Source organism: Piliocolobus tephrosceles, chromosome 12 (assembly GCF_002776525.5).
Source record: "Piliocolobus tephrosceles isolate RC106 chromosome 12, ASM277652v3, whole genome shotgun sequence".
In the NCBI taxonomy this organism is placed as follows: Eukaryota; Metazoa; Chordata; class Mammalia; order Primates; family Cercopithecidae; genus Piliocolobus; species Piliocolobus tephrosceles.
Genome location: NC_045445.1, coordinates 85,813,952 through 85,840,927, shown reverse-complemented (window position 1 = coordinate 85,840,927; position 26,976 = coordinate 85,813,952). Strand labels below are relative to the sequence as shown.

The 26,976-nt window shown below is 36.7% G+C and overlaps 1 protein-coding gene across 1 annotated transcript; it reads right to left on the bottom strand.

Annotated features, from left to right (window-relative positions):
* Positions 1–3,982: 3,982 nt before the first annotated feature.
* Positions 3,983–26,421, bottom strand: LOC111531184. Its single transcript, XM_023198421.2, has 2 exons — positions 26,323–26,421; positions 3,983–4,743 (listed from the first exon to the last, which is right to left on the bottom strand). Exons 1-2 carry the CDS (start codon positions 26,419–26,421, stop codon positions 4,375–4,377), a joined length of 468 nt encoding a protein of 155 aa, XP_023054189.1. The 3' UTR covers positions 3,983–4,374.
* Between the last annotated feature and the right edge of the window lie 555 nt (positions 26,422–26,976).

Here is a 26,976-nt window from a genome sequence, read left to right as displayed (position 1 = left end):
CAAACTGTCACTGTTTATTGACAATATGATTGTTTACCTTGAAAATCCTAAAGAATCCTTCAGAAAGCTGCTAGAACTGATAAAAGAATTCAGCAAACTTTTTGGATGCAAGGTTCATATACACAAATCAGTAGCTCTTCTATACACCAACAGCGACCAAGTGGAGAATCAAATCAAGAACTCAACCCCAGCCGGGCGCGGTGGCTCACGCCTGTAATCCCAGCACTTTGGGAGGCCGAGGCAGGAGGATCACGAGGTCAGGAGATGGAGACCATCCTGGCTAACACGGTGAAACCCCATCTCTACTAAAAATACAAAAATTTAGCTGGGTGTGGTGGTGCGCGCCTGTAGTCCCAGCTACTCGGAGGCTGAGGCAGGAGAATTGCGTGAACCCAGGAGGTGGAGCTTGCAGTGAGTCGAGATGGCGCCACTGCACTCCAGCCTGGGCGACAAGGCAAGACTCCGTCTCAAAAAAAAGAACTAAAGAACTCAACCCCGTTCACCATAGCAGCACCAAAAAAAAAAAGAAAGAAAGAAAAGAAAAGAAAACTTAAGATTATACCTAACCAAGGAGTCAAAAGAACTCTACAAGGAAAACTACAAAGCACTGCAAAAAGAAATCACAGATGACACAAAAAAATGGAAACACATCCCATGCTCATGGATAGGTAGCATCAATATTGTGAAAATGACCATACTATCAAAAGCAATCTACAAATTTAATGCAATCCCCATTAAAATACCCCCTGTCAATCTTCACATAATTAGAAAAAAAAATACTAAACTTTGTATGGAACCAAAAAAGAACCCACATAGCCAAAGGAAGACTAAGCAAAAATGGAACAAATCTGGAGGCATCAAACTCCCTGAATTTAAACTATACTATAATGCCATAGTCACAAAAACAGCATGGTACTTATATAAAAATAGGCACATAGACCAATGGAACAGAATAGAGACCCCTGAAATTAACCCAAATATTTACAGCCAAATGATCTTTGAGAAATCAAACAAAAGACATAAAGTGGGGACAGGACACCCTTTTCAACATAATGCTGGGATAATTGGCTGGTTACATGTGAGAGAATGTAATTGTATCATCATCTCTCAACTAATACAAAAATCAACTAAAGATGGATTAAGGACTTAAACCTAAGACTTGAAACTATAAAAATTCTAAAAGATAACATTGTAAAAACCCTTGTAAACATTGGCTTAGGTGAGAATTTCATGATCAAACACCGAAAAGCAAATGCAACAGAAGGCAAACAAAAACCATAAATAGCTGGGACCTAATTAAACTAAAGAGCTTTTTCACAGCAAAAGGAAGTCAGCAGACTAAACAGGAACCCCACAGAGGGGGAAAAAGTTTTCACAAGCTATGCTTCTGACAAAGGACTAATATCCAGAATCTACAATGAACTTTAAAAAATTCATAAGACAATCCCATCAAAAAGTGGGCTAAGAACCTAAATAGACAATTCTCAAAAAAAATTACAACAGCCAACAAGCATATGAAAAAATGCTCAACATCACTAATGATCAGGGAAATGCAAATAAAAAATGCAATGCAATACCACCTTACTCCCAGAAGAATGCCCATAATCAAAAAATTAGAAAACAGTAAATATCGGTGTGAATGCGGTGATCAGGGAGCATTTCTACAAGTGGTGGGAACGTAAGCTAGTACAGCCACTGTGGAAAACAGTAAATAGGGTGGAGATTCCTTAAAGAACTAAAAACAGAACTACATATGATCCAGCAATTCCACTATTGAGTATCTACCCAGAGGAAAAGAGGCCACTATACAAACAAGATACTTGCACACACATGATTATAGCAGCCCAGTTCACAATTGCAAAATCGTGGAACCAAAATAAATGCCCATCAATCAATGAGTGAATAAAGAAGCTGTGGTGTATATATGTGATCAAATACTACTTAGCCATAAAATGTAATGAACTGACAGCATTTGCAGTGACCTGGATGAGACTGGAGATAATTATTTTAAGTGAAGTAACTCAGGAATGGAAAATGAAATATCACATGTTCTCACTGATATGTGGAAGCTAAGCAATGAGAATGCAAAGGCATGAGAGTAATACAATTGACTTTGGGGACTTGGGGAGAAGTGTGGGGGTGGCAGCAAGGTATAAAATACTGCAAATATGGTTCAGTGTATACTGCTGTGGAGATGGGTGCACTAAAATCTTACAAATAACTACAAAAGTTATTTGAACTTACTCATGTAACAAAATACCACCTGTACCCCCAAAACTTATGGAAAAGTAATTTTAAAAAGGGAAAAACATAACTGGATGAAAAAAAATCTATACAAAAAAAACCCATGACACAAGTTTACCTACATAACAAACCTTCACTTGTACCCCTGAACTTCAAATAAAATTAAATAAAACTTATAACGACATTGTTATATTCTCTTGCTAAATTCACTTCTTTAACATTATAGAGTGAACTTCTTTGTATCTACTTATAGACTTTGTCTTGAAATCTATTTAGTCTGACATAAATATAGTGACTTCTGCTCTGTTTTGGTTCTCACTGGTATGGAACATCATTTCATCTCTTTATTTTCAGTCTATGTATGCCTTTATAGATAAGGTGCATTTCTTCCTTTTTTTTTTTTTTTTTGCCATTTCTTTCTTTTTATTTACAGTTTGTATTCAATGAAAATCAATTCCATAACATAAGAAGTGACTATCAATCAAAGTATAAATACACAAATACAATATACAATCCAAAATAGATGTACAACATTCTAGAATGAAGCAAAAGAGTGTTCATTCACACACATAGTAGCTTCAGATGTGTTCAATCTGTTTGTTCCCATGTAGTTTTCTAAAGATGGAAAAAAATGACTTTGGTCATCAAGACTACTGTGGCCATATTAGATTCCTGGAACATCTAAGCATCAGTGTGTGACCATGTGAACAAAAGACTTCAGGGAGTGTCTATTTTTAAAATGGTTTCTGTGTGTTGAAGCAGTTGTAAAAGATTTACTGCCAAATCAAGCCCACTTTTAGGCTTAGGACCAGGTTCTAACTATCTAGAAATATTGACTGATAACAAAAAGTGTTCCAAATGTGGCTATTCTGATCCACAATTATTTTTTAAAGAAAAAAAAGTATATACAGAAAGAGTATAAAAGCTTTTGTGAATTTAATGCATTTAGCTTCCAGTCTTCACTTCCCAAATACTTGATTTACAGTTTTGATTCCTTTACATTTTTGCCTTTTTAATTTCAAGATTCGCAATTTTGCCTTTAAAACAGATCTTTTTTTTTTATTGTAAAAAGTATTCAACATATGCAGAAATAAAAAAGCATTTTGATGGCCAGGCGCAGGGACTCAAGCCTATAATCCCAGCACTTTGAGAGGCTGAGGCAGGTGGATCACCTGAAGTCAGGAGTTCGAAACCAGCCTGGGCAACATGATGAAACCCTGTCTTTAGTAAAATTACAAAAATTAGCCAGGCATGGTGGCACGTGCCTGTAATCCCAGCTACTTGGGAGGCTGAGGCAGGAGAATTGCTTGAGCCTGGGAGGCAGAGGGTGCACTGAGCTGAGATCGTGCCACTGCACTCCAGACTGGGTGACAAAGTGAGGCTCCATCTAAAAAAAAAAATAAATAATAAAAGTATTTTGAAATTAGTCACAGTCAATACAATTCTACTCTTTGGAATCTGTTTACCTAAATGAATGTAGCGCTCTTGTTGAATGGGAATAGGTGATAGGAAATGCCTACCATTTGACTCTATATGGATAATCAAGAGTTTCTCAGAATGCTTGGACCCGGGGGTAAATTCTCATTCATCATTGCCCTGGCACATGTCAATTACTACATAAAAGTTCAAATGCAATGTCAAATCCAAAGACTCAAGAGGAAAGTGAGTTCAGTTCCCACGAGAACAGCAATAGCTCAACAATGTAAAACTTCATCTAGAATATATCAGCATTAAATTAGTGCTGTTGAAACAATACATTGAGAAATTGCAGTAATACCTGGAAATTCCTTCTAATGTACATATAAATAAAATCATGGAAGCTTTTTATATTACCTGTTTTATGGCCTTATAGTATTAATGAACCAAATGAAAACTGAATCTCCATTCCAAAATCACATCCTTTATTACTACTGTTATATTCAAGGTAGTATTAAGTGTCCATATTTCTTAAGCCACATTCAAGGAAATCATGTCTTAGCTATTTTGGATGTTGCCTCTCCTTCATCTTGTACATGAAACACCAGCAGATTTAATATTGGCATCCATCATCTAGTCAAACCTCGCATACATTCTTCAAACCAATCAAATCTGGGATTCTAAACATTTTCTGTGTCAATAAAAGATGTGGAATTAGTAGATTAGATGAAGATCTGTTTTTCCTTGCCACATTGGACTTCCAGACGTCATTTGGATTGGGTTTAGAAGATGGGGAAGTTTAGAAGATGTTTCTTGGCCCGAGTCTCTTAACAAGTAGAGATGTAGAAGAGAGAGTGAGACCACAAAGAGACTTGCTGTTGACTGCAGGGCACCACCAACCGCCTTGATGGTGGCATTAGCTGGATTTGGGGCAGTCGAAGTACTCTGGGGGGAGTTACTTGAAACTGTTACAACAGTTGTTTCATTGGAATAAATCTGCATGGGTAGGAGCAATGCCAGCAGCAGCAGCCACAGCCCGAGCCTGGCCACCATTGCTCTGCCCGTGTCCCCTCCCTTGGTGCTCTGCACGTCTCACTCGATGCTGGATGCTTGAAGAACTGCTGGTTCCTGGAGGGTGCAGGCAAGGTCTGAGGTTCTTTTCTTGTAGGCAACTAATCAATGGGTCTTGTTTTTTTCACTCTTTTAGCCAATCTATGTGTTTTGATTGGAGAGTTTAATTGATTTACATTCAATGTTATTATGGATAAGTAAGGTCTTACCCTTGCCATTCTATTTTTTGTTTTCTGGATGTTTTATGGTCTTCACTTGCTTCTTGTTTTCCCTATCTTTCTCTAGTTAAGCAAATTTTCTCTGGTAATGTAATTTAATTTATTGTTTTTTTTGTGTGTGTGTGTGTATTGATTGTGTATTTTTTTGGTTCAAGGTTACCATGTGACTTGCAAATACTATCCTATGGCTCACTTTTTAAACTTGATAACACCACTATTTGCATAAACAACAAAAAACAAGCAAAGAAAACAATAAAAACTCTTAAGTCTTAAGTTTGTCCTCCTGCTTTTTAATTTATTGTTTGTATTTATATCTTTATGTGCTGACAATATCTTGAAAAGTTGTTCTGCTTATTATTTTTTATTTGTTCATTGTTTATTCTTTCTACTTAAGATGAGAGTAGTTTACACACCACAGTTAGTGTTTTAATTTTCTGTGATTTTATGTGTACTTACTATTATCAGTGAGTTTTGTACCTTCAGATGATTATGTCTTTTTCTTTCTAATCAAAGTAGTTTCTTTAGCATTTTCTGTAGGACAGGTCTGGTATTGAAGAAATCTCTTAGTTTTGTTTGTCTGGGAAAGCCTTTATTTCTCCTTCATGTTTGAATAATATTTTCACTGGATATACTCTTCCATGGTAAAAGCTTTTTTTTTCTTTCTTTTTTTTTTTTTTTTTTTTTTTTTTTTTTTCCTTTAGAACTTTAAATATGTCATGCCACTCTCACCTGGTCCTTAAGGTTTCCACTGAAAAGTCTGCTTCCAGACATGTTGAAGCTTTATTGCATGCTATTTGTTTCTTTTCTTTTCTTTTCTTTTCTTTTTTTTCTGCTTTTCTTTCTGCTTTTAGGATCCCTTTTGGTCTTTGACCTTTGGGAGTTTGATTATTCAAACTTCTTTGGTCTTCTTTGGGTTAAATCTACTTGGTGTTCTATGACCTTCTCGTACTTGAATATTGATATATTTATCAATAGGTGTGAAAAGTTCTCTGTCATTCCTAGGTTTGGGAAATTCTCTGTTATTATCAAACTGAATAAACATTCTACCACATTACTTTCTCTACCTCTTCTTTAAGGTTCATAACTATTAGATTTGTTCTTTTGATGCTAATTTCTAGATTCTGTATGCAAGATTCATTTTTAAAAAATTATGTTTTCTTGTCTCACAACTGTGTATTTTCAAATAGTTTGTCTTCAGTCTCACTAATTCTTTCTTCTGCTTGATCAATTCTGCTATTAAAGTTCTCTGATGACTTTTTCAGTATGCCAATTGCATTTTTCAACTCTAGGATTTTTACTTGATTCTTCTGAATAAATTCAATCTCTGTTCACTTTATCAGATATAATTCTGAATTCCTTTTCTGTGTTATCTTGAATTTCTTTGAGTTTCCTCAACACAGCTATTTTGAAGTCTCTATCTGAAAGGTCACATATATTTCTTTGTCCATGATTGGTCCCTGGTGCCTTATTTAGTTTCTTTGTTGAGGTCATATTTTCCTGGATGGTGTTGATGCTAGTTGATGTTCTTCAGCATCTGGGCATTGAAGAGTTATTTTATTGTAGTCTTCACTGTCTGGGTTTATTTGTAGCCATCCTTCTGCGGAAGGCTTTCCAGATATTGAAAGACTCGAATGCTGTGATCGACACTTTATCTCCTTTAGGGGGCATGTTAAGCCCAGTAACACTGTGGTTCTTGCAGACTCATAGAGATACCACCTGGATGGTCTTCTACGAGGTCCAGGAGATTTATCTGGATTACCAGGCAGATACTCTTGTTCTTTATCCTTCACTTTTTTTCAAACATACACAGTCTCTATCTCTGTTATAAGCCACCTAAATAAAGCTGGGGGTGGTGTGACACAAGCACCTCTGTGGCTGCCACCACTAGGTCTGCATTGTGTCACACCTTAAGCCAGCACAACACTGAGTTCAACCCAAAACCCACTGTAACCACTCCCTGGCTGCTTTCTTTGTTCACCCAAGGATTTGGGACTCTACAGTCAGCAGGTAGCAATGCCAGGAAGGTCTGTGACCTTACCTTCAGGGCAGCAAGTTCCTCCAGTCCCCAGGTGGGTCCAGAAGTGCTGTCTGGGAGTCAGGGACTAGAGTCAAAACTTCAGAAGTCTAATGGAATTATTTCAAAAGAACAAAGGAGTCAAGTTTAAGGAATTTCACTAGCCAAAAATTGGACAATTTTATAATTAAAAGAATATCAGTGTAAGTGTATATAACACATTAATTTTTTTTTTGAAATCCATGAGTTCATATTGCTAACCTAAAAAAAGGTGGAAAAGGGAGAGGAAGGTTAATTTTTTTAAATATGTGCATGTGGTGGTAGAGTACTCTTCTTTACAAAGAATGTTCACTAAGAAATATTGAGGGCATAAAAAATCACCATTCTACCACCTCTACGGTATGATTAATTTAGTCATTCATTATCATCAATAGGTACTAAAACTGGCAGGCAAAACATTGTTGACAAACAAGATATTCACACAATGTGGTGATGATATTGTGGCTATATAAGGCATGTCTTTATTTGTAAGAGGTGTATGTTTAATTACTTAGGTATAACATGTGATGCTTGCAACTTATTTTCAAATGGTTTAGCAAAAAATTAAATATGAACATCATTCATGTAAATTTGTAAATTACATAAATGTGTGTATATATGTGTATATATACATATGTGTGTATATATTCATAAATATGTGTATATATATAATCATATACGTGTGTGTGTGTGTGTGTGTGTGTGTGTGTGTGTGTGTGTATGTGTATATATAAGTAGAGAGAGAGAGGAAGAGCAGAGAAAACACAAAGTGGCTACAATGTTAGCCATTGATGAGTCTGAGAATATGCACAAAGAGGTAGAGGTGTTCAGATGTTCACTCAGTGTCTTTAAACTTTTCTTCACATTTGAAAATTTCAGAATAAAAATTAGAAAAAAAAGTATTTGAAATTTTACACTAAAAATGTATTAAAACAATTCTGTTACTCAGAGCACATCTTAGTGTTTTTATAAATTGTATGAAATAGTGCTTGCTGCTTAAATACAAACTTTGAAGGTAACAAAACAGCCAACTTACAAAGATATATGTCAGTGAGCGCTCTCCTTCAGGATGATAATTGAAAAAAAATTTTAAAACAGCACATTACCTCCCTTGCACACCACCATCCTATTCTTGTGTAAAATAAAAGAGTAGCTACATTGAGAATATTATGTGCAGTCTAAGAAATAATCCTAAATCACACACTTTTTAATTTTTTTTTTATTATACTTTAAGTTCTTGGATACATGTGCAGAATGTGCAGGTTTGTTACAAAGGTATACACGTGCCATGGTGGTTGGCTATACCCATTTACCCGTCATCTACATTAGGTATGTCTCCTAATGCTACTCCTCCCCTGCCCCCACTGCACTGACAGTTCCCGGTGTGTGATGTTTCCCTCCCTGGGTCCAGGTGTTCTCACTGTTCAACTCCCACTTATGAGTGAAAATATGTGGTGTTTGGTTTTCTGTTCTTGTGTTAGTTTGCTGAGAATGATGGCTTCCAGCTTCATTCGTGTGCCTGAAAAGGACATGAACTCATCCTTTTTTATGGCTGCATAATATTCCATGGTGTATATGTGCCACAATTTCTTTATCCAGCCTATCATTGATGGGCATTTGAGTTGGTTCCAGGTCTTTGCTATTGTGAACAGTGCTGCAATAAACATACATGTGCATGTGTCTTTATAGTAGAATGATTTATAAATCATATGTTCTTTTTTATAATTAAATGTATCAATACATAAGGCATTTAGAACAGTCTGTGTCATACAATAAAACATTTAACGAATGCTAAATTTATTGTTTGTATTGATACATCTATACATATTGTGGGCTATATGTGATATTCTGATACATGCATTTAATCTGTAATGATCAAATCAAGGTGTTTAGGATCTTCATTACCTCAAACCTTTATCATTTTATATATTGGAAACAGAGTCACTCAACTCTGCTATCAAACACCAGATCTTATTTATTTTATCTAACTGTATGTTGGCAACCATTAACCAACCTCTCTCATCCTCCACCACACTTTCCATTCTCTACTAACCATCTTTCTATTCTTTACCTTCATGAAAGCAACTTTTTTAGCTCATACAAATGATTAAGAAGATGTGATATTTCTCTTTCTGTGCTCAGCTTATTTCATCTAACCTACAGTTTCATCCATTTTGTTGCAAATGACAGGATTTCCTTCATTTTAATAGCTGAATAGCATTTTATCAGATATGAATACCACATTTTCTTTTTTCATTCATCCATTGATGGACACTTAGGTTGATATCATATCTTGATTATTGTCAATAGTGCTGAAAACCATGAGAGTGCAAGAATCTCTTTGATACACTAATGTCCTTTCCTTGGGCTAAATACTCGGTAGCAAGATTGCTGGATCATGTGGTAATTATATATTTAGTGTTTTACAAACTTCTGTGCTGTTTTTTCATAATGGCTGTATTAAATCGCATTTCCACCGACAGTGTATAATGATTCCTTTTTTTTCCTACATCTTCACCAGTATTTATTATGTTTTCTCTATTTGATAACAGCCATTCTAACTAGGTGAGATGATATCTCATTGTGGTATTGATTTGCCTTTTTCTGATGATTAGAGATGTTGAGCATTTTTTGTATATACCAGTTAGTCACTTGTGTGGTCTTTCTGAAAATGTCTGTTCAGGTCTTTTGCCCATTTTTAATGAGATTATGATACAATGATGATGATGGTGATGATGATGATGACTGTTGTTGAGTTGTTTGAGTTCCTTGTATTTTCTGGATATTAGTCTCTTGTAAGATGAAGAGTTTGGAAATATTTTCTCTTATTCCACAGATTGTCTCTTCGCTTTGTTGATTGTTTATTTTGTGGCAAAGAAGCTTTTCAGTTTAATATAGTCCCTTTTGTCTGATTATTTTGTCTGTGCTTTGGAAGCCATAAAATTTATGCCTAGACCAGTGTCCTGAAGCATTTCTCATCCGTTTTTTTCCTAGTAGTTCTACAGTTTGGATTTTATGTTTAAGTCGTATTATATTTTTAATTGATTTTTATATTGGTGAGAGATAGGCAACCGGTTTTATTCTTCTGCATATGAATATCCAATATTCCCGGCCTCTTTTATTGAAGAAGGTGTCCATTCCCTAATGAATGTTCTTGGCACCTTTTTCAAAAATGAGTTGGCTGTAAATACATTACCTTATTTCTGTTTTCTCTATTCTATTTCATTGATTTGAGTGTCTATTTTCAATACTAATACTACACTGGTTTTGTTACTATAGCTTTGTAGTATATTTTGAAGTCAGGCAGTGTGATACTTCCAATTTGGTTCTTTTTACTGAGGACTGCATTGACTATTTGGGGTCCTATACAAATTTGACGATTACTTTTCTATTTCTGCAAAGAACATCATTGGAATTTTGACAGGAATAGCATTGAATCCGTAGATTGCTTTGAGTAGTACAGTCATTCTAACAATGCTACTTTTGATCCATGAGCATGGGGTAGCTTTCCATTTGTGTTTTCACTCTTCAATTTCTTTCATCAGTGTTTTCTAGTTAGCATTGAAAGGTCTTTCCCCTCCTTTATTAAATTTATTCCTGAGTATTTTATTTTTTGTAAGCATCATAAATAGGAGTATCTTCCCAATTTCTTTTTCAGCTAGTTCATTATTAGTGTATAAAAACACTGCTGATTTTTGTATGATTATTGTGTATCTGGCAACTTTATTGAATTTGTTTATCATTTCTAATAATTTTGGGGTGGAGTCTATAGGTTATTCCTTAGATAAGATCATATTATCTGCACAGAGGGACAATTTGATTTTCTCTTTTCCAATTTAGATACCTTTTATTTCTTTTCCTTGCCTGATCGCTCAGGCTAGAGATTCCAACATTAGGTTGAATAACTGTGGTAAACATGGGCATCCTTCTCTTGTTCCAGTTCTTAGAGGAATGGCTTTCAGCTTTTCCTTATTCAGTATAATGTTAGTTTTGAGTTTGTAATATATGACCTTTTTAGGCTGAGTTTTGTTCCTTCAATATATGACTTGTTGAGAGTTTTTATCATGAAAAAATGTTGAATATTATCAAATACTTTTTCTGCATCTGTTAAGATACTCATATAATTTTTTGTCCTTAATTCCATTACGTGATATATTAAGTTTATTTATTTTTATATATATTGATCTAGCCTTATATTCTTGAAATATAATAAATACCACTTGCTCATTGTCTATTGTTGTTTTGATGTGTTTTTGGATTTGGTAGCATTTTCTTGAGGAATTTTGTATCTGTGTTCTTCGGGAATATAGGCCTATAGTTTCTTTTTTGATTGTCTGCTTGTTTGGTTTTGTTTTCCAGGTAATGCTGGCCTTACAGAACGAGTTATGGAGAATTTCCTTCTGTTTAACTTTTTGGACAAGTTTGAAAACAACTGGTGTTAGTTTGTCTTTATAAGTTTGGAGGAATTCAGCATTAAGCCACCTTCATTGGGAGACTTTTCATTACTGATTCAATCTTCTAACTCAATATTGATCTGTTCAAGTTTTTTTTTTTTTTTTTTTTTTTTTTTTTTTCTGGTTTAATCTTGGTAGGTTTTATATGCCCAGAAGGTTTTATATGTCCAGGAATTAATCTATTTTCTCTAGGTTTTCAAATTTGTTATCTTATAGTTGTCGATAATAGTCTCTAATGATCTTTTGTATTTCTGTGGTATCAGTTGAAATGTCTCCTTTTTCGTTTCTTATTTTATTTATTTGGATATAGTCTCTTTTTTCCTTGGTTCATTTAGCTAGTGGTTTTATCAATTTTGTTTATAGTTTTAAACTACCAACTTTTTGTTTAAAAGAACCTTCAGAATTTTTTAGTCTTTATTGTGTTTAGTTCTGCTATGATTTTTATTTTTCTTTGTGTCTACTAGGTTTGTCTCCTATGTGCTTTCCTGTTCCTTGAGGTGCATCATTAGGTTATTTATTTGAAATGTTTTTACTTTTTTGTGCAAGTCTTTATTGCTATAACCTTTCCTCTTAGCACTGCCTTTTCTATGTCCCATAGTTTTTGATATGTTGTGTTTCTCTTTTTATTGTTTCAATAAAAATTTTTATTTTCTTCTAAATTACTTCATTGACTCAATCATCCTTCAGGAGCATATTCTTTAATTTCCATGTGTTTGTACAGTTTCTAAAGTTATCTTGATATAGATTTCTAGTTTTGTTTAAGTGTGGTCTGAAAAGATACTTGATATGATTTTAATTTTTACAAATTTGTTAAGATTTGTTTTGTGTCCTAACATATTGTCTATTCTAGAGAATGTTCCATTTGCTAATGAAAAGATGTGTATTCTCAAGTTATTTGATAAAATTTTCTATAAATGCTTGCTAGGTTCATTTGGTCTATGGTGCAGATTAAGTCCAGTGTTTCTTTGATAATTTATTTTGTCTAGATGATATATTCAGTGCTGACTGTGGGTGTTGGGACTTCCAGTCATCGTGTATTGAATTCCCCAACTGCATTTGTATTGGGGTTTATCTCTTATGTTACCTCTTATAAATGAGGGATACATGTTTCATATATGTGAGTGCTCTGTTTTGTACATATATATTTAAAATTGTTACAACTTCTTGCTGAGTTGCTTCTTTTATTATTATATAATGACTTTCTTTTCATGCTTTTTGAGTTAATGTCTACTTTGTCTGATGTAAGTATAGCTACTCTAGCATGCTTTTGGCTTCTGTTTATGTGAAATATTTTTTCCATCTCTTCACTTTCAGTCTACTTATTTACAGATGAAGTGAGTTTATTGTAAGCAGCCTATAGTTAGGTCTTGTTTTTTAAATCTATTCTTCTAGTCTATATATTTTATCGAGGGGATTTAAGCCATTTGCATTCAAGCTTATTACGATAGTTCATGACTCACTCTTGTCAGTTGGTTGTTTTCTGATTATTTTATATGTCTTTGTCTCTTCCTTCCTTTTTTATTGTTTGCGTCTACCATTTGATGAGTTGTGTGTGTGTGTGTGTGTGTGTGTGTAGTGATAATGTTTGCCTCTTTTCTCTTTTTCATTTGTTTTTGTTTTACCAGTGAGTTTTATATTTTTGTGTGTTTTTATAATGCTATATATCATTCTCTGCTTCCAGATATATGTCTTCCTTACTTATTTATTGTAAAATATGTCTAGGTGTAAAATTCCCTCAGTTTTTGTTTGCTTATGAAAGACTATTTCTTCTTTATTTTTGAAGGATAGTTTTCTTGGATGTAGTTAAAATTCTTGACTGACTTTTTTTTTTTTTTTTTTTTTTTTTCATCCAGCACTAGGAATACAGCATCGCATTCTCTCCTGTCCGGTAAGGTTTCTGCTGAGAAATCCTCTGTTAATCTAATGGAGAGACCATTATATGTGATTTTACACTTTTCTTCTTCTGTTTTTAGAATTCTCACTTTGTGTTTGTCTTTTGACAGCTTGACTATAACATGCCTTAAAGAAGACCTTTTTGTGTTGTATCCATTAGGAGATCTTGGAGCTACTTGTATCTTGATGCCTACATATCTTGCAAAACTTGTGAGGTTTTCAGCTATCATTTTTAAAAATAGGTTTTCTATGACTTTGCCCATCATTTCTCTTTCTACGTCTCCCAAAATTTGAAAATTGGTCACTTTATTGTCTCCCATGTATCACATAGGCTTTCCTATTTTTCTTATTCTTTTTTATTATTTTTTGTCTGACTGGGTTGTTTCAAAAGCACTTTATTAAAGTGCCAAAATTATTTCTTCAGCTCAATCTAGTCTATTGTTGAAGCTTTTGGTTATATTTTTATCTTATTTCTTTTCTTTTTTTTTTTTTTTTTTTTTTTTTTTTTGTTGAGACGGAGTCTCGCTCTGTCACCCAGGCTGGAGTGCAGTGGCCGGATCTCAGCTCACTGCAAGCTCCGCCTGCCGGGTTTACCCCATTCTCCTGCCTCAGCCTCCCATATCTTATTTCTTAAATTATTAGCTCTTTTTATGATTTCTATTTCTCATTCAGATTACAAATTATTTTTCTGATTTCTCTGTATTATTCATCTGTGTTCTCTTTTATCTCACTGAATTTCTTTAACATTATTTTGAATTCATTTTTTGGCATTTCATAGATTTTCTTTCGGCTGGGATATTTCATTGCAGAATTATTGTGTTTCTATGAAGGTTTATATTTCCTTTCTCTTTCATATTTCCTGTGTCTTTACAATGATATCTTCACCTCTGGTGTAACAGTCTTTTTTTTTTTCCAATTTAATGAATTGACTTTCTAAGAGAATGACTTACTTCTATACATATATCTATAGTTTTGGTTGGGTAAGGTTCTTTGGCTTTGATTCTGAGTGAATACCGTGGTGTAGTCTTCATATAATTTCTTTGGCTGTAATCAGTGTTTGTAATGTCTGTGAGTTCCTCAATGTCTTAGGCTGTGGTTTTTAATGGAGGCTGTGGTAAGGATTTGCTAGGGATGGGGATGCCTGACAGTCCAGTCCTCAGGCATCAGTGGTGGTGGTCCAAAGGTTTCAGTCTTCAGGCTCTGGGCACCATGCATGGGCATGGTAGTATTGATTTCAGATGGGCTCATCCTTGGGCCTTCCAGTCATCATGTTTGGGTGCTGGCGGTGGTGGATTGAGATTGCAGGACGTGGTCCCCCAAGCAGCATGAAGAGAGTCAGCATTGGCAGTAGCAGTGGTAGGGCAACCTTCAGGCTTCCAAGCAGGTTACACAGCTATCAGTAGTAGAGGCACTTAGCTGGATGGGCAATCACCATATCCCTAAGTGATATGCATTGGTCAATGCTGGCATCAGCAGTAGCTGGCAGGGTGGACCAGGCCCCAGGTCCCAGGCCCTGGGATGCACATATGAGAACCAGCAGCAGAAGACAGGGTGGGACCATTCTTATGGACCTGGATGACAATCACTTGTACCGCTTGTGGTGGGCAAGGCATGCCTTATCTCCATCACCACATGCAATATGTGTGGTCAGCAGTGGTATGTATGGTGGGACTATCCTCAGGCTCTTGGGCAACATTCATGGGTGCCAGCAGTGGCAAGCAAGGCAAGCTGATCTCTAAACTCACAGATGATACATGTGTGTGACAGTGGCAGTGGGCCGTGTGGGCCTGTCCTTGAGCTTCTTGATGTTTTGCATGGGTAAGTTCTGTAATGGGCAGTGCAGATAAATCCCCTGTTCCCTATATGGCACACCTGGGTGCTAGTGATTGTAGTGGTGGGTAAGAAGGGCCTGTCTTCAAGACACCTAGATGGTGCATACCAGCAGTGGCAGGTATGACAGATCTGTTCTCAGGCCCCAGAATGGCTTGTAGGTTGCTCAGTGCCTAGTCCTCCTAAAGGTGGATGTGGGAGTATGGAAGCCCTGCTGTTGAGGGGTGGTGCAGTTGCTGTCAGTAGCAGCAGCCTTGAGCAGGTGGCTCTAAGAAGTACATACTTTGGCTCTGTTTGTCCCAGGGGCAGCCTCCCTATTGTTCTAAACTTTCTGTTTCCTGAGGTTTAGGACATGACATGGGCTAGAGTGCTGGGGACACAACCACACAGCTGGGTCTAGCTGGCATCATGATGCTACAGCCCTCTGGATGAATGTCCTAAATCATGTATGCTTAGAAAGCATCTAAGTATCTACCATGCCATTTGACAGACCCTGCCCCTACAGATTTACATATCAAGAGACTGAGGACCAGAAATGTCTCTTGCCCAAAATTAAGCTGCTTCTTATTAGCAGAGCTTTGGCTGAACCACAGTCTCCTGACAGTTTTATGTGCTTTCATGATGAAAAGACAGACCAACAGGGAGTGTAAAACAAACACTGTTATCACAAAAGACATGAAGAGAGAGAAAATAGCCTTGTTCACAAAATCCAGAATAAGAGAACTTGAAACTTTTTTCCTTAAAACTTGGAAGAAAACAAAAATGTTATTTTACACAGCAAATAGTGGTTTTATACAACTGTTATTTGAATAAGTAACATAGAATAAAAAAAATTAAAACAAAATCCAATAAGTTTTAGGTAGTCATAGAATATAAATTGATACTAAGCTGTTATTAGTGAAAGCTACTAAGGGAATACGATATGGTACAAACAGGAGTAGACCACAGATTCTTGAGTTATAGACCTGAATTCTGGTCCTGCCACTGAGCCAACTTTGCACCTTAAGCAAAATTTATTTTTTCTATATGTTAAATGGATGGATTAGACAAAACTAGCATTTTTCAAAGTTTGTTCTGTAGAATATTAATTATATGAAATCTTCTATAAAATGAGTTTTATATTCAAATAATTTGGACAAACATTAAATGTTATACAGTTTTCTTAGCATTTTATAATACACACTAGAATATTAAAAACTCTTGGAAGTGCTGAAATACAGACTACTGTCAAACTTTATTTCATGCAATATTTTTCAAACATATCTAATCACAGAATTTATTTTTCTTGAAATATTTACTAACATTATGTAGGAATACAATTACATGGAACCTCCTTTTGGTGAAGTATACTCTTCTTTTGAAGGCCCTGCTGATGGTTAAGTCTGAGCTGGCATTCATTCTATGTTATAATGTCTTTTTTATATAGAATGTATTACAGAAGTGTAGGCCAGGTGTGGTGGCTCACATCTATAATCCCAGCACTTTGGGAGGCCAAGGCTGGAAGATCACCTGAAGTCAGGAATTCAAGGCCAGCCTGGGAAACATGGTGAGACACCATCTCTACTAAAAATACAAAAATTAGCCAGGTGTGGTGGCAAGCACCTGTAATCCCAGCTACTTGGGAGGCTGAGGCAGGAGAATTTCTTGAACCTGGGAGGTGGAGGTTGCAATGACCTGAGATTGTCCCACTGCACTCCAGCTTGGGTGACAGAGTAAGACTCCATCTCAAAAAATAATAATAATAATATATTACAGGAATGTGTTTGGAGTAATATTATATACACACACACATACATATACATACATGCATGTATACATGTATGTATATGCATGCATGTGCATAACTTACAAACACACATATGCCATATAGCTTCCATTTGTTCCTCAAAATCAACTTCTAAGGTGGCTGACCTAATTGGACTTCATCTTCTAGATTCTTGTGTCCTCTGGGTTCAGCCAACGGGAGGCACTATAGGAAAATTGGATAAAGGACAATGAAGTTAGCATTATTATTGCCTTGGCTTCCTCTCTGAGAAATTGGCCTGTGTGGCTTAAATCTGTAAACCAAAAAACACTGCTCTTTTCAAGGTGGCCAACTCTACAGAACTGCCTCTTCTTCCAGATATTAGCAATTGCTCCCTCCCCTAGTCCTCTCCTAGAAATGATAACAGCTCAAGGTCCGCTATCTTGGCTGACTTCCCTATCTCTTGTTTCTCCCTCATATCTATCCCCTTTATAAATAGCCCCTTTGTAAAGAAGTCTGTTTGAAATTATCCTGTTTTGAGTGTGCCATCTGCTTCTGCTTGAGACCCTAACTAATCCACTGTTTTCAGCAAGTTTAGCTTGAAGTTCATGTAGAATCTCCAGATGGAGATATACAGAAGTAGAGAATTGGATCAATGGGTTTGGAGCTCAAGAGAGATGCCTAAACTAGAGCTAGTGATGTGACACTCATTAATTATGGGAGGACATTGAAACTGTGGCAGGGAAAGTAATTGTCCAACAAGAGTGTAGAGTAAAAGAAAGACTCAAAACAGAAGAAATCCAGCAAGGAAGGACTATTACCTCCTAAAAAGAGGAATTGTTCAGCATAAGAATATGGTTGTTTAAAGAGAAAGGACCCAGAAAAAAAGAAGGTGGATGATTTTAAGGGATATTTTATCTGGACCATCTCTACCTGTTAACAACACTTTCTAGGAACTTTGAGTTTGAGTGTCTTCAGATTCTGGTGGTGCTTAGACTTCGCTGGATACACTGTGCCACCTGGGATCTCTGTGATATCTTATTTTTCTCTGTGTCCATAATGATTCCTTCTCTTTCTGATTCACACATTCTCCCTATAGATGTTAACAAAACTGATCAAGCTGTGATCAAGCTGCTTCAGGAAGATAAATATATTTTCTCTTAACATTGTATGTTGATTTTATCAACCAACTTCTGAGATCTGGGGTTGTTCTACTGCCTTCCTGTATACCATAAAATGTATCATTGCAGTGGTCCATGCATAAGCAATTACCAGGGATACCCCCAATTCCATTCTTGCTATAAGAGAGAAAGTATCCTTGCCAAAATATTTTAAGAACAAGTTATAAGAAGATGTTGCATAGAGTTAAAAAAAAGTTTTCTGGATTGGCAATCAGGAAATCTGGGTTTTTTAAATATGAAAATGAACTAAACTTCCAAGTAATTTTGGGCCTCAGTTTGTTTTGTCTTGTTTTGTTTTGTTTTTTAAATCTATAATATGAAAGAATTGGTCTAGATTGGTATTTTTCAAAATGTTTTCCTTGGAGCCCTAGGTAACTACTTCAGAAAGTGCTTCAGGAAGCAATGGGAAATTGAGAAGGTGGGCTCTTGGTGAAGGATATAATTTGCATATTTTTCCCCTCCAAATCTTATGTTGAAATATAATCCCCAATATTGGAGATGGGGCCTAGTGGAAGATGTTAGATCATAGAGGAGGATCCCTCCAGAATGGGTTAGCATCATTCTTGCTATAATGAATGATTTTTCACTTTGAGTTCATGTGAGATCTGTTAATAAAAAACTTGTGACACCTTCCTTTTCTCCTTCTTTCTCCCACTCTTGCCATGTGATATGCCTGCTCCCCATTTGCCTTTCCATCATGATTATAAGCTTCCTAGTACCCTCAAAAGAAGCAGATCCTGGCACTATGCTTCCTGAACAATTTGCAGAACCATGAATCAACTAAATCTTTTTTTCTTTATACATTACGGAGCCTCAGGTATTTTTATAGCAACTCAAAAACAGACTTATATAAAAAAATGGTACTAAGAGGTGGGGCATTGTTATAAAGATACCTGAAAATGTGGAAGTGTCTTAGAAACTGAGTAGTGGGCAGAGACTGAAAGAGTTTAGAGGGCTCAGGAGAAGACAGAAAGATGAGAAAAAGTTTGAAAAGAAATGGTTCCAAATGGCTATGACAAAAATGCTGATAGAAATATGGACAGTGAAGTCCAGGGTATGAGGTTTCAGATGGAAAATGAGGAAGTTATTGGAAACTAGAGTGAAGGTCACCCATGTTACACCCTAGCAAAGAACTTGGCTGCATTACGTCCAAGTCCTAAAGATCTGTTGAAATTTGGGCTTAAGAGTGATAACCTAGGGTATCTGGCAGGAGAAATTTATTTGTTTTATGTTTTATTTTAATAGTTTTGGGGATACAATTTTTTTGTTGTTGTTGTTACATGGATGAGTTCTTCAGTAGTAAATTCTGAGATTTTAGTGCACCTGTCTTCTGAGCAGTGAACACTGTACCCAACATGTTGTCTTTTATTCCTTACCCCCCTCCCAAACTCCCCCCCCCAAGTGTCCCCACAGTCTATTATATTGTTCTGCACGTCTTTGCATCCTCATAGCTTAGCTTCTGCTCATAAGTGAGAACATAGTCACTTCACCTAGAATAATGACTTCCAGTTCCATCACACTTGCTGCAAAAGACATTATTTCTCCTTTCCTGAGTTCCTTTAATGGCTGAGTAGTATTTCATGGTGTATATATACATTTTCTTATCCACTCATTGATCAGTGAGTACTTAGGTTGGTTTCACATCCTTGCAGTTGTGAATTGCACTCCTATACACATGCATGTGCATGTATCTTTTACATATAATGATGGCATAAGAAATTTCTAAGCAGCAAAGCAATATCTAAGCGACCACCTCTAACAGCCTATGATAAGATATGGGAGCAAACAAATGACTTAAAGTTGGAACTTATATTTAAAAGGGAAGCAGAGAGTACAAGTTTGGTAAATTTGCAGCCTGGCCTGTGGTAAAGAAAGAATCCAAGCAGGCTATGGGACAACCAGTTGCTAGAGAGATTAGCATGACTAAAAGGGAGCACAGTGCTAATATCCAAGACAATGGGAAGAAGACCTGGAAGGCATTTCAGAAGTTTTCAGAACAGTCCTTCCCATCACAGGCCAGAGGCCTAGAAAGAAAGGATCGTTTCAGTGGCCTGCCCAGCCTCAGGACACTACACCTCAAATCCTGGATCCTCTGACTCTAGCCTCAGCAGAGAAGGACCCAGGTACAGCTCAAGCCACTGCTTCAGAGAGTGCAAGTTATAAGCCTTGGTAGATTCCACATAGTATGAAGCCGGCAGGTACGGAGAACACAAACATGAAGTAGGCTTGGCAGCTTCCATCTAGATTTCAGAGGATGTATGGAAAAATCTGGGTGCCTGCTGCTGGGGCAGAGCCACTGCACTGAGCCTCTAGTAGGGTAAGATTGAGAGGAAATGTGGGGTTGGAGTATCCACACAGAGTCCCTACCAAGGAACTGCCTAGTGGAGCTATTGGAAGGGTGACCCCACCCTCCAGATCTGAGAATGTTAGAGTAAGCAGTGCTTTTCATTCTCAGCCTGAAAAAGCCATAGGCACTGGACTTCAACCCATCAGAACAGCCACATGGGCTGCATCTAGCAAAGCCACAGGGGCAGAACTGCCTGCACTATAGGTGTCCACCCCTTGCACCAGTGTACCCTGGATGTGGGACATGGAGTCAAAAGATATTATTTTAGAGCATTAAAATCTAATGACTGCTATATCTGATTCTCAGGCTTGTGTGGGAGTATTATCCCTTTCTTTTGGCTGATTTCTCCCTTTTGAAATGGGAATGTCCACCCAATGTCTGTACCATCATTCTACCTTGGGAGTAAATAACTTGTTTTCCATCTCACAGGCTCATAGGTAGAAGAAACCTCTCTGCATGCAACTTTGGATTTTGGGCTCAGGACATGGGACTTTTGAGTTCAGGCTGGAAAGTTAAGACTTTGGGGGACTATTGGAAAAGTATGATTTTATTTTGCAATGTGAGAAGGACATGATATTTTAGGGGCCAGAGGCTCGATGATATATTTTGGATATTTGTCCCCTCCACATCTCATGTTGAAAGGTAATCCCCATTGTTAGAGTTGTGGTCTAGTTGGAGGTGTTGGATCATGGGGGAGAATCCCTCATGAGTAGCTTAGCACCGTTCTTGCTGTAATAAGTTATTTCTTGCTCTGAGCTCACAAGTGATTTGGTTGTTTAAGAGTGTAGCATTTCCCCACCTTCTCTCTTTTGCTCTTGCTCTCACTATATAACAAGCCTACTTCTCCTTCGCCTTCTGCCATGATTGTAAGCTTCCTGAGGCCCTCATCGGAAACAGATGCCAGCACCATGCTTCCTGTGCAGCCTACAGAACCATGAACCAATTCAATCTTTTCTTTATAAATTATCAAGTTTCAGGTATTTCTTTACACCAATGCAAAAAATTGACTAATGCAGCCCATATCTCCACTTTTCCAGAGCAGCTTTGCTTTCTCTTGTAAACCTTCAATTCCATGTAAGATTTTATTTGAATGAAAGACTTAATTGCATGCCCAACCAACCAAAACACCCTGGATGATTTTTGAGATGCCTTCTAGAGATTATAGTCTAGAATTTTAAAGATGAGAGCATAGATAATAGTATCTTACCTGAAAAAGATTGCTTTGTGAGATACTTTTGGCTCCCAGGTATTGTCATTCTATGGGCAGAGAAAGGTTACCGCTGAATAACCTTAGTCTCCCAGTTCTGGTACTGCCTTAGTCTGCTGTAATCCCATATCTCCAGCTATATGGTGGCAGAAAGGGGGAGCCTAGACTTTATTATGGTGTATTTTTGTCCCTCTCCCACAGTGCATTATTCAGGGTTATGTGGGAGAGGGGTATTATTCAGGTAAACTGGACCAGGCTCCAAAATTAGAAAGCAAACAAACTCAAAATGTTTCTCTCACAAAATTGTGGTCTCTAATCTCTCCCCTCCCATCTTTATTATTCTTCTGTTAATTTTGTGGTCAGAACAAGTCTAAATACAAGTAAAATCTCCCCCATACGGTCATCCTTTACAGCCAGTTTCCAAAGTACAGGGAACTGTGTTGCTGTCATCATTTGCTTTACATCTGGAATCTCAAAAGAGGATGAAGCAAGGGTAAGCCTTGGCCTATGTCTCCTAACAGAAATTCTGATGTTGGGCTGCTGGAGACTGAGCCAGAGCAGACAATAAAGAGAGAATCTTCTTTGTTTTGACAAGAAAAGGAATACATGAAAGATAGGCCTCCACAGAAGATATGAATTGGTTGGCAGAAATGTGGTTTGCAAGGCAGGTCAGAGAAAGAAACTAAATGAGAATTCTCAGAAATTAGATTCCAGCAGACAATAATCTTAGAAAGGAAAAAGAAATTTAGGCTCAAATTTTTGAAAGTAACCAGGAAAAGAGGCAGCTATCATGATGTCAGAGGATCCAAAAAGTTATTTCCTTGTCAAGACTTTTGCCTTTCTCACTATTGCTTCTTGACTGTCCTTACAGAGGAACTCAGGGAGAAAGGAATGGAGCTTAAGAATGAAATGCCTTTGGGCTCTGTGACATCAATTTTCTACTTTGTCCAGATATCATGACTTTTGAACATGATATTAGAAATAATTCAGGTTCACTTCACTGACGTAAGTGCCTACAAAGTGCCATACCATGTGTTAGGCCAAACATTTCACAGCCTAATAGGAGAAAGAGTAAACAAAATTTCAACACAAAGCAGGAGTGGAGTGATAGTTGTCCAAATAGTGTCTTGCAGAAGCATAAAGGAGGGGCACTTGACTTAAAGACACAGTTTCATAGAACATGAAATCTGGACAGAAACAGAGAACATGCAGTCCAATTTCATCTCTGTGTGGATTGGAAAGGTGAGGTTCAGAATACTGAAGAGACTTGTCCAAGGTTACAGAGCCAGCCAATGGCAGAACTGGACTTCTAGTTTAGAGAATTAGGCTCAGTCAGTCCTCTGCCATTCTGCACAGATAATGAACTTTTCCTTCCTTCAAAGTGGGCATTTTGACCTGCAAATTATCTCAGGACTCTGGCCTGGGAAAACATATAGAAGAAGCTAATGAAGTGTCTGCAGTGTGAAGGACATGTCTGTTGATTTCCTGGAAAAGCAGAATATATCTGTCTCTGTGTGTCCTTTCTCTTCTTATGATGTGCTCCACATTAACAGGGCTCACACAGAAATCTGCCATCACTTATTTGTGTAGCAGGACTAGGATTCCCAAATTTATTATCCCTAGAAGCAGTGGAATTCTGGTTGGGAAGAAAACATCTTGGGTCCCCTTATCTCTTTCCCAGTTTAAGAGTTGTCGTTTCTAATACTCTCAGGGCAAGACAATGGTGGAAAAGTTTCTCTAACATAATTCCATTAAAAGTTTCATATTCCAGCCAGGCACAGTGGCTTTCACCTGAAATCCCAGTTACTTGGGAGGCTGACGCAGGAGGATCGCTTGAGCCCAGGAGTTTGAAGTCAGCCTAGGCAACATAGCAAGACCCTATCGCTAAAAAAAAGTTTAATATTCCTGTTAGGTGGTCATTCAACACCTTTGTGAATACCTTCAGTAACAAGGACCCCACTCTCCTCAGAGATAAACAGTTCCACCTCAGAATAAATCTGATAGAAAGCACTGTCTTATAGCCAATAGACAGACATTTGATTCCCTGAAGTTTCCTCCCACTAGGGACATTTTCATTAGGTTGGTATCCTCTGACTTTCAGAGATTTGAAGACCAAACTTACACCACTTGGAGTTTTCTCTTCTCCAGGATCAACAATCTCACATCTTTCAATTGTTCTTCATGGAGCCTAGATTCTAGCCGTCTTCCTGACTGTAATGCTCTGGAGGCATTCTTGTTTTGGCTCAAGAAAAGCATGTGGGGAAATGTACTCTTTCATATATTTCTGGTAGGAATGTTAATTGACAGAGATTCAGGATAGGATAATTTAGCAACATCTATAAATATTTTAAATATGGATACCCTATGACTCAGGAACTCTACCTTTAGAACTGCATCCTACAAAGATAGCAGCATCGTTGGATGGATGGATAGATACATGGAGAGACAGACAGATAGATAAAGGTGGTATTTCTTATCACAGGAAAAACTGGAAAAATTTAAGTGCTCACTAAACAAGCATTGATTTAAAAATTTGCTATAACCATACTATGAAATAAAGTGCTAGCAATGATGTGACTGAAGTAGAGCTACTTTATAATATGGAAAGATGCCCAAGGTACATTATGTGAAAAAAGTAAGTTGAAAATCAATATGCACTGTATGATTTCATTTTTGTAAAAAAAACGCACAAAATTATATGTGAGTATATTTATATGAAAACATAAATTTTATAGGCATAGGAAGCATCTGGAAAGATACACACTAAATTATCTCTGAGACATGGGCTTGAAGGGGAAATGGAGGGGAGAGAGTTTTCTCCTTGATAAATGTCTATATTGGTTTCAATGAGCATGAATTACTTTTCAAATTAAAATACATTAAAATGATAAAATAAGAGGATAGCTGATGAAGCCAAGTTGACACATCACCTCTACTTCCTCATTTATGACAGTCACCCCAGGGATATCTGTACAGAGGCAGGTATAACATAGAGTTTACTCTGGGTCCTGGAACCAGACTGCCTGGGTTCAAATTCAAGCTTTGATTTAGTAGCACATGCTTGTGGTGAAGTTTCTTATAAATCGGTTTCCTCCTTTGTGAAATAGGGATAAACATTCTTACCTCAGGAAGTTATTCTGAGAATTAAATAGTTTAATATATGTAAAGTACTTAAATCATGACTGGCACATAATAAAAGTTTAGTAGATATAAGTATGAATATAATTCATGTTGTCTTATAATCAATTATGTCCTGTCAGTTGCCAAGACTTTAAATACCCATCTTCCTTAACTCTTTATTTTTCCTCATTCTTCACAATAAGTCAATCACCATGTCCTGAATTGTATTAGGTCAAGCTGTATGCAATTCCCATTTCTGTAGAGCAGAAAGGGTCAAATATCAGTCGTCTTCCATAGTTCAACCTAATACCTTCCCAAGGTTTAACAAAACCTCTCATTTTCTTACATTTCTAGGCTTGGACTGTTACAGCAGTTAGTTTTTTAATTGATCTCCCCAATCACTGGTTCTCTTCTTACACTAAACTGCCTTACATGCATACTCCTGATGGAACCTAAACCTACTGATCATGCTTCATCCTGCTCACAGGCCACCAATGACTTCCTATTCATCACAAAAGGAGTTTACATTCTCTTTTCTGACAATGTATATATAACAGGTAATGTTCACATGTATGATACACTCTCATGGACTTACTCTGATTTTGGCTTACCTCCAAACCAATTCTGCAGGGAAGTGAAGCACATTCACTGCAAAGTTTTGATGTGTTATTCATAGAAGCATTTTGCAAAACTGTGAGTAATGAAATCAAAATTTAAATTAACTCGGCCATTTTGAATGATGCCAGAATGTATTTACCTGATAACATTAAGTGTTTTAAAATAACTCTCAGAGATGATTTTATTTCTTTTAATGAGGAACAAAGTTGGTGGAAATAACTTGTAAACTTCTTGGCAGCTTGCTCAGGATTTGATTTTAAATGTATCTTTAACGTGTTTGGAAACACTGATCAAGTCAACCATGACTGGACACTACCCCTCACAGGGCATTGTGGTTTGCAATTGTTTTTCTCATCAGCCCAACTGAGTTTGAAATTTATAAAACTGTTTATAATGTTGTACACAGCATATATTCATTAAGCACTTATTATGTAACTGGTACTATGCTGTTCTGTGATCTTATTAACAGAAATATTCATAGTCTCATTCTCATTCATGTACGAAGTAAATATAGAGGCAGTGGGCACCCTTTATTTATCTATCCTTGCCTTTTCTCTAATAAGGAATGTACCCAAGTGTAAGGTAAAGATATATATATATATATATATATATATATATAAATATAAAAGGAACTGTAAAGTTGTAGCTTACAAGCCCTACAACTTCCAAGTCCTTACAATCATAGTCACCTACTGCAGAATGATTAGGTATAAGACTGGGTAAATATAAGGATGAGGGTTTTATGTAACTCTCAGTAAGCTAACTTATAACTCCACCCAAGTCCATCTCTTATTGAAGAAAGGACATTGGAAAACAAGTTAGTAAAGATGATCTTATTATAGGATAACTCTAAATCTACTTAATTTTCCTTTCAGGTAAATCATTTGCAAACTTTGGTACTTTAACTTTTATGGATAACAGATTACTTTCGACACATCAGTGCATTGCAACACTGGTTTGTTCTTCTGAATAAAGTCCAAGGCCTTTTGGCTGGCCTTCAGGAGAGGCTGTTCTCTGGCCCTCATCTTTCATGAGTACCTTTCCCATACCTACTGCTCTAAAGAAATTGATCTCTTCACTGTTCTCTATTCACTCCAAGCCTTGGTGCTTTCTCTTCATATCAAGGACTAGTGTTGGAGCCAGAATTTAGTCCCAGACAGGTAGTCTGGCTATAGAGTTTGGGTATTTAACCAGTACATTCTACCTCCTCTCACATAATTCTTGCATTATAGTGCTTGCTGTAAGGTACAGGAGGAAGGCAGAATGTCTGTTTCATGTGCATTTTTGTCCTCTATGGAAAAGTGCATATAGTAGGTCTACTCAATCCACTCAATGTAGGTTGAATTAATACCCTAGCTTTCTGAAATGGTAAAAAATGTAAGCAGCATTTAAAAATAAATATATTAAAGTTTAGGGAAGCTACATTAAAAATTGTACCTAATGTATTTTTATATTAGACCTTGTAGCGAACCAAAAAGACTACTGGAGATAGGAAAACAAACTTTGTCATGTGAATTCATTGTTTACTGCTTCACAAAGATTCCAGATGGCTCATAGCATAGCTGCTCCTTCAAGTTTAA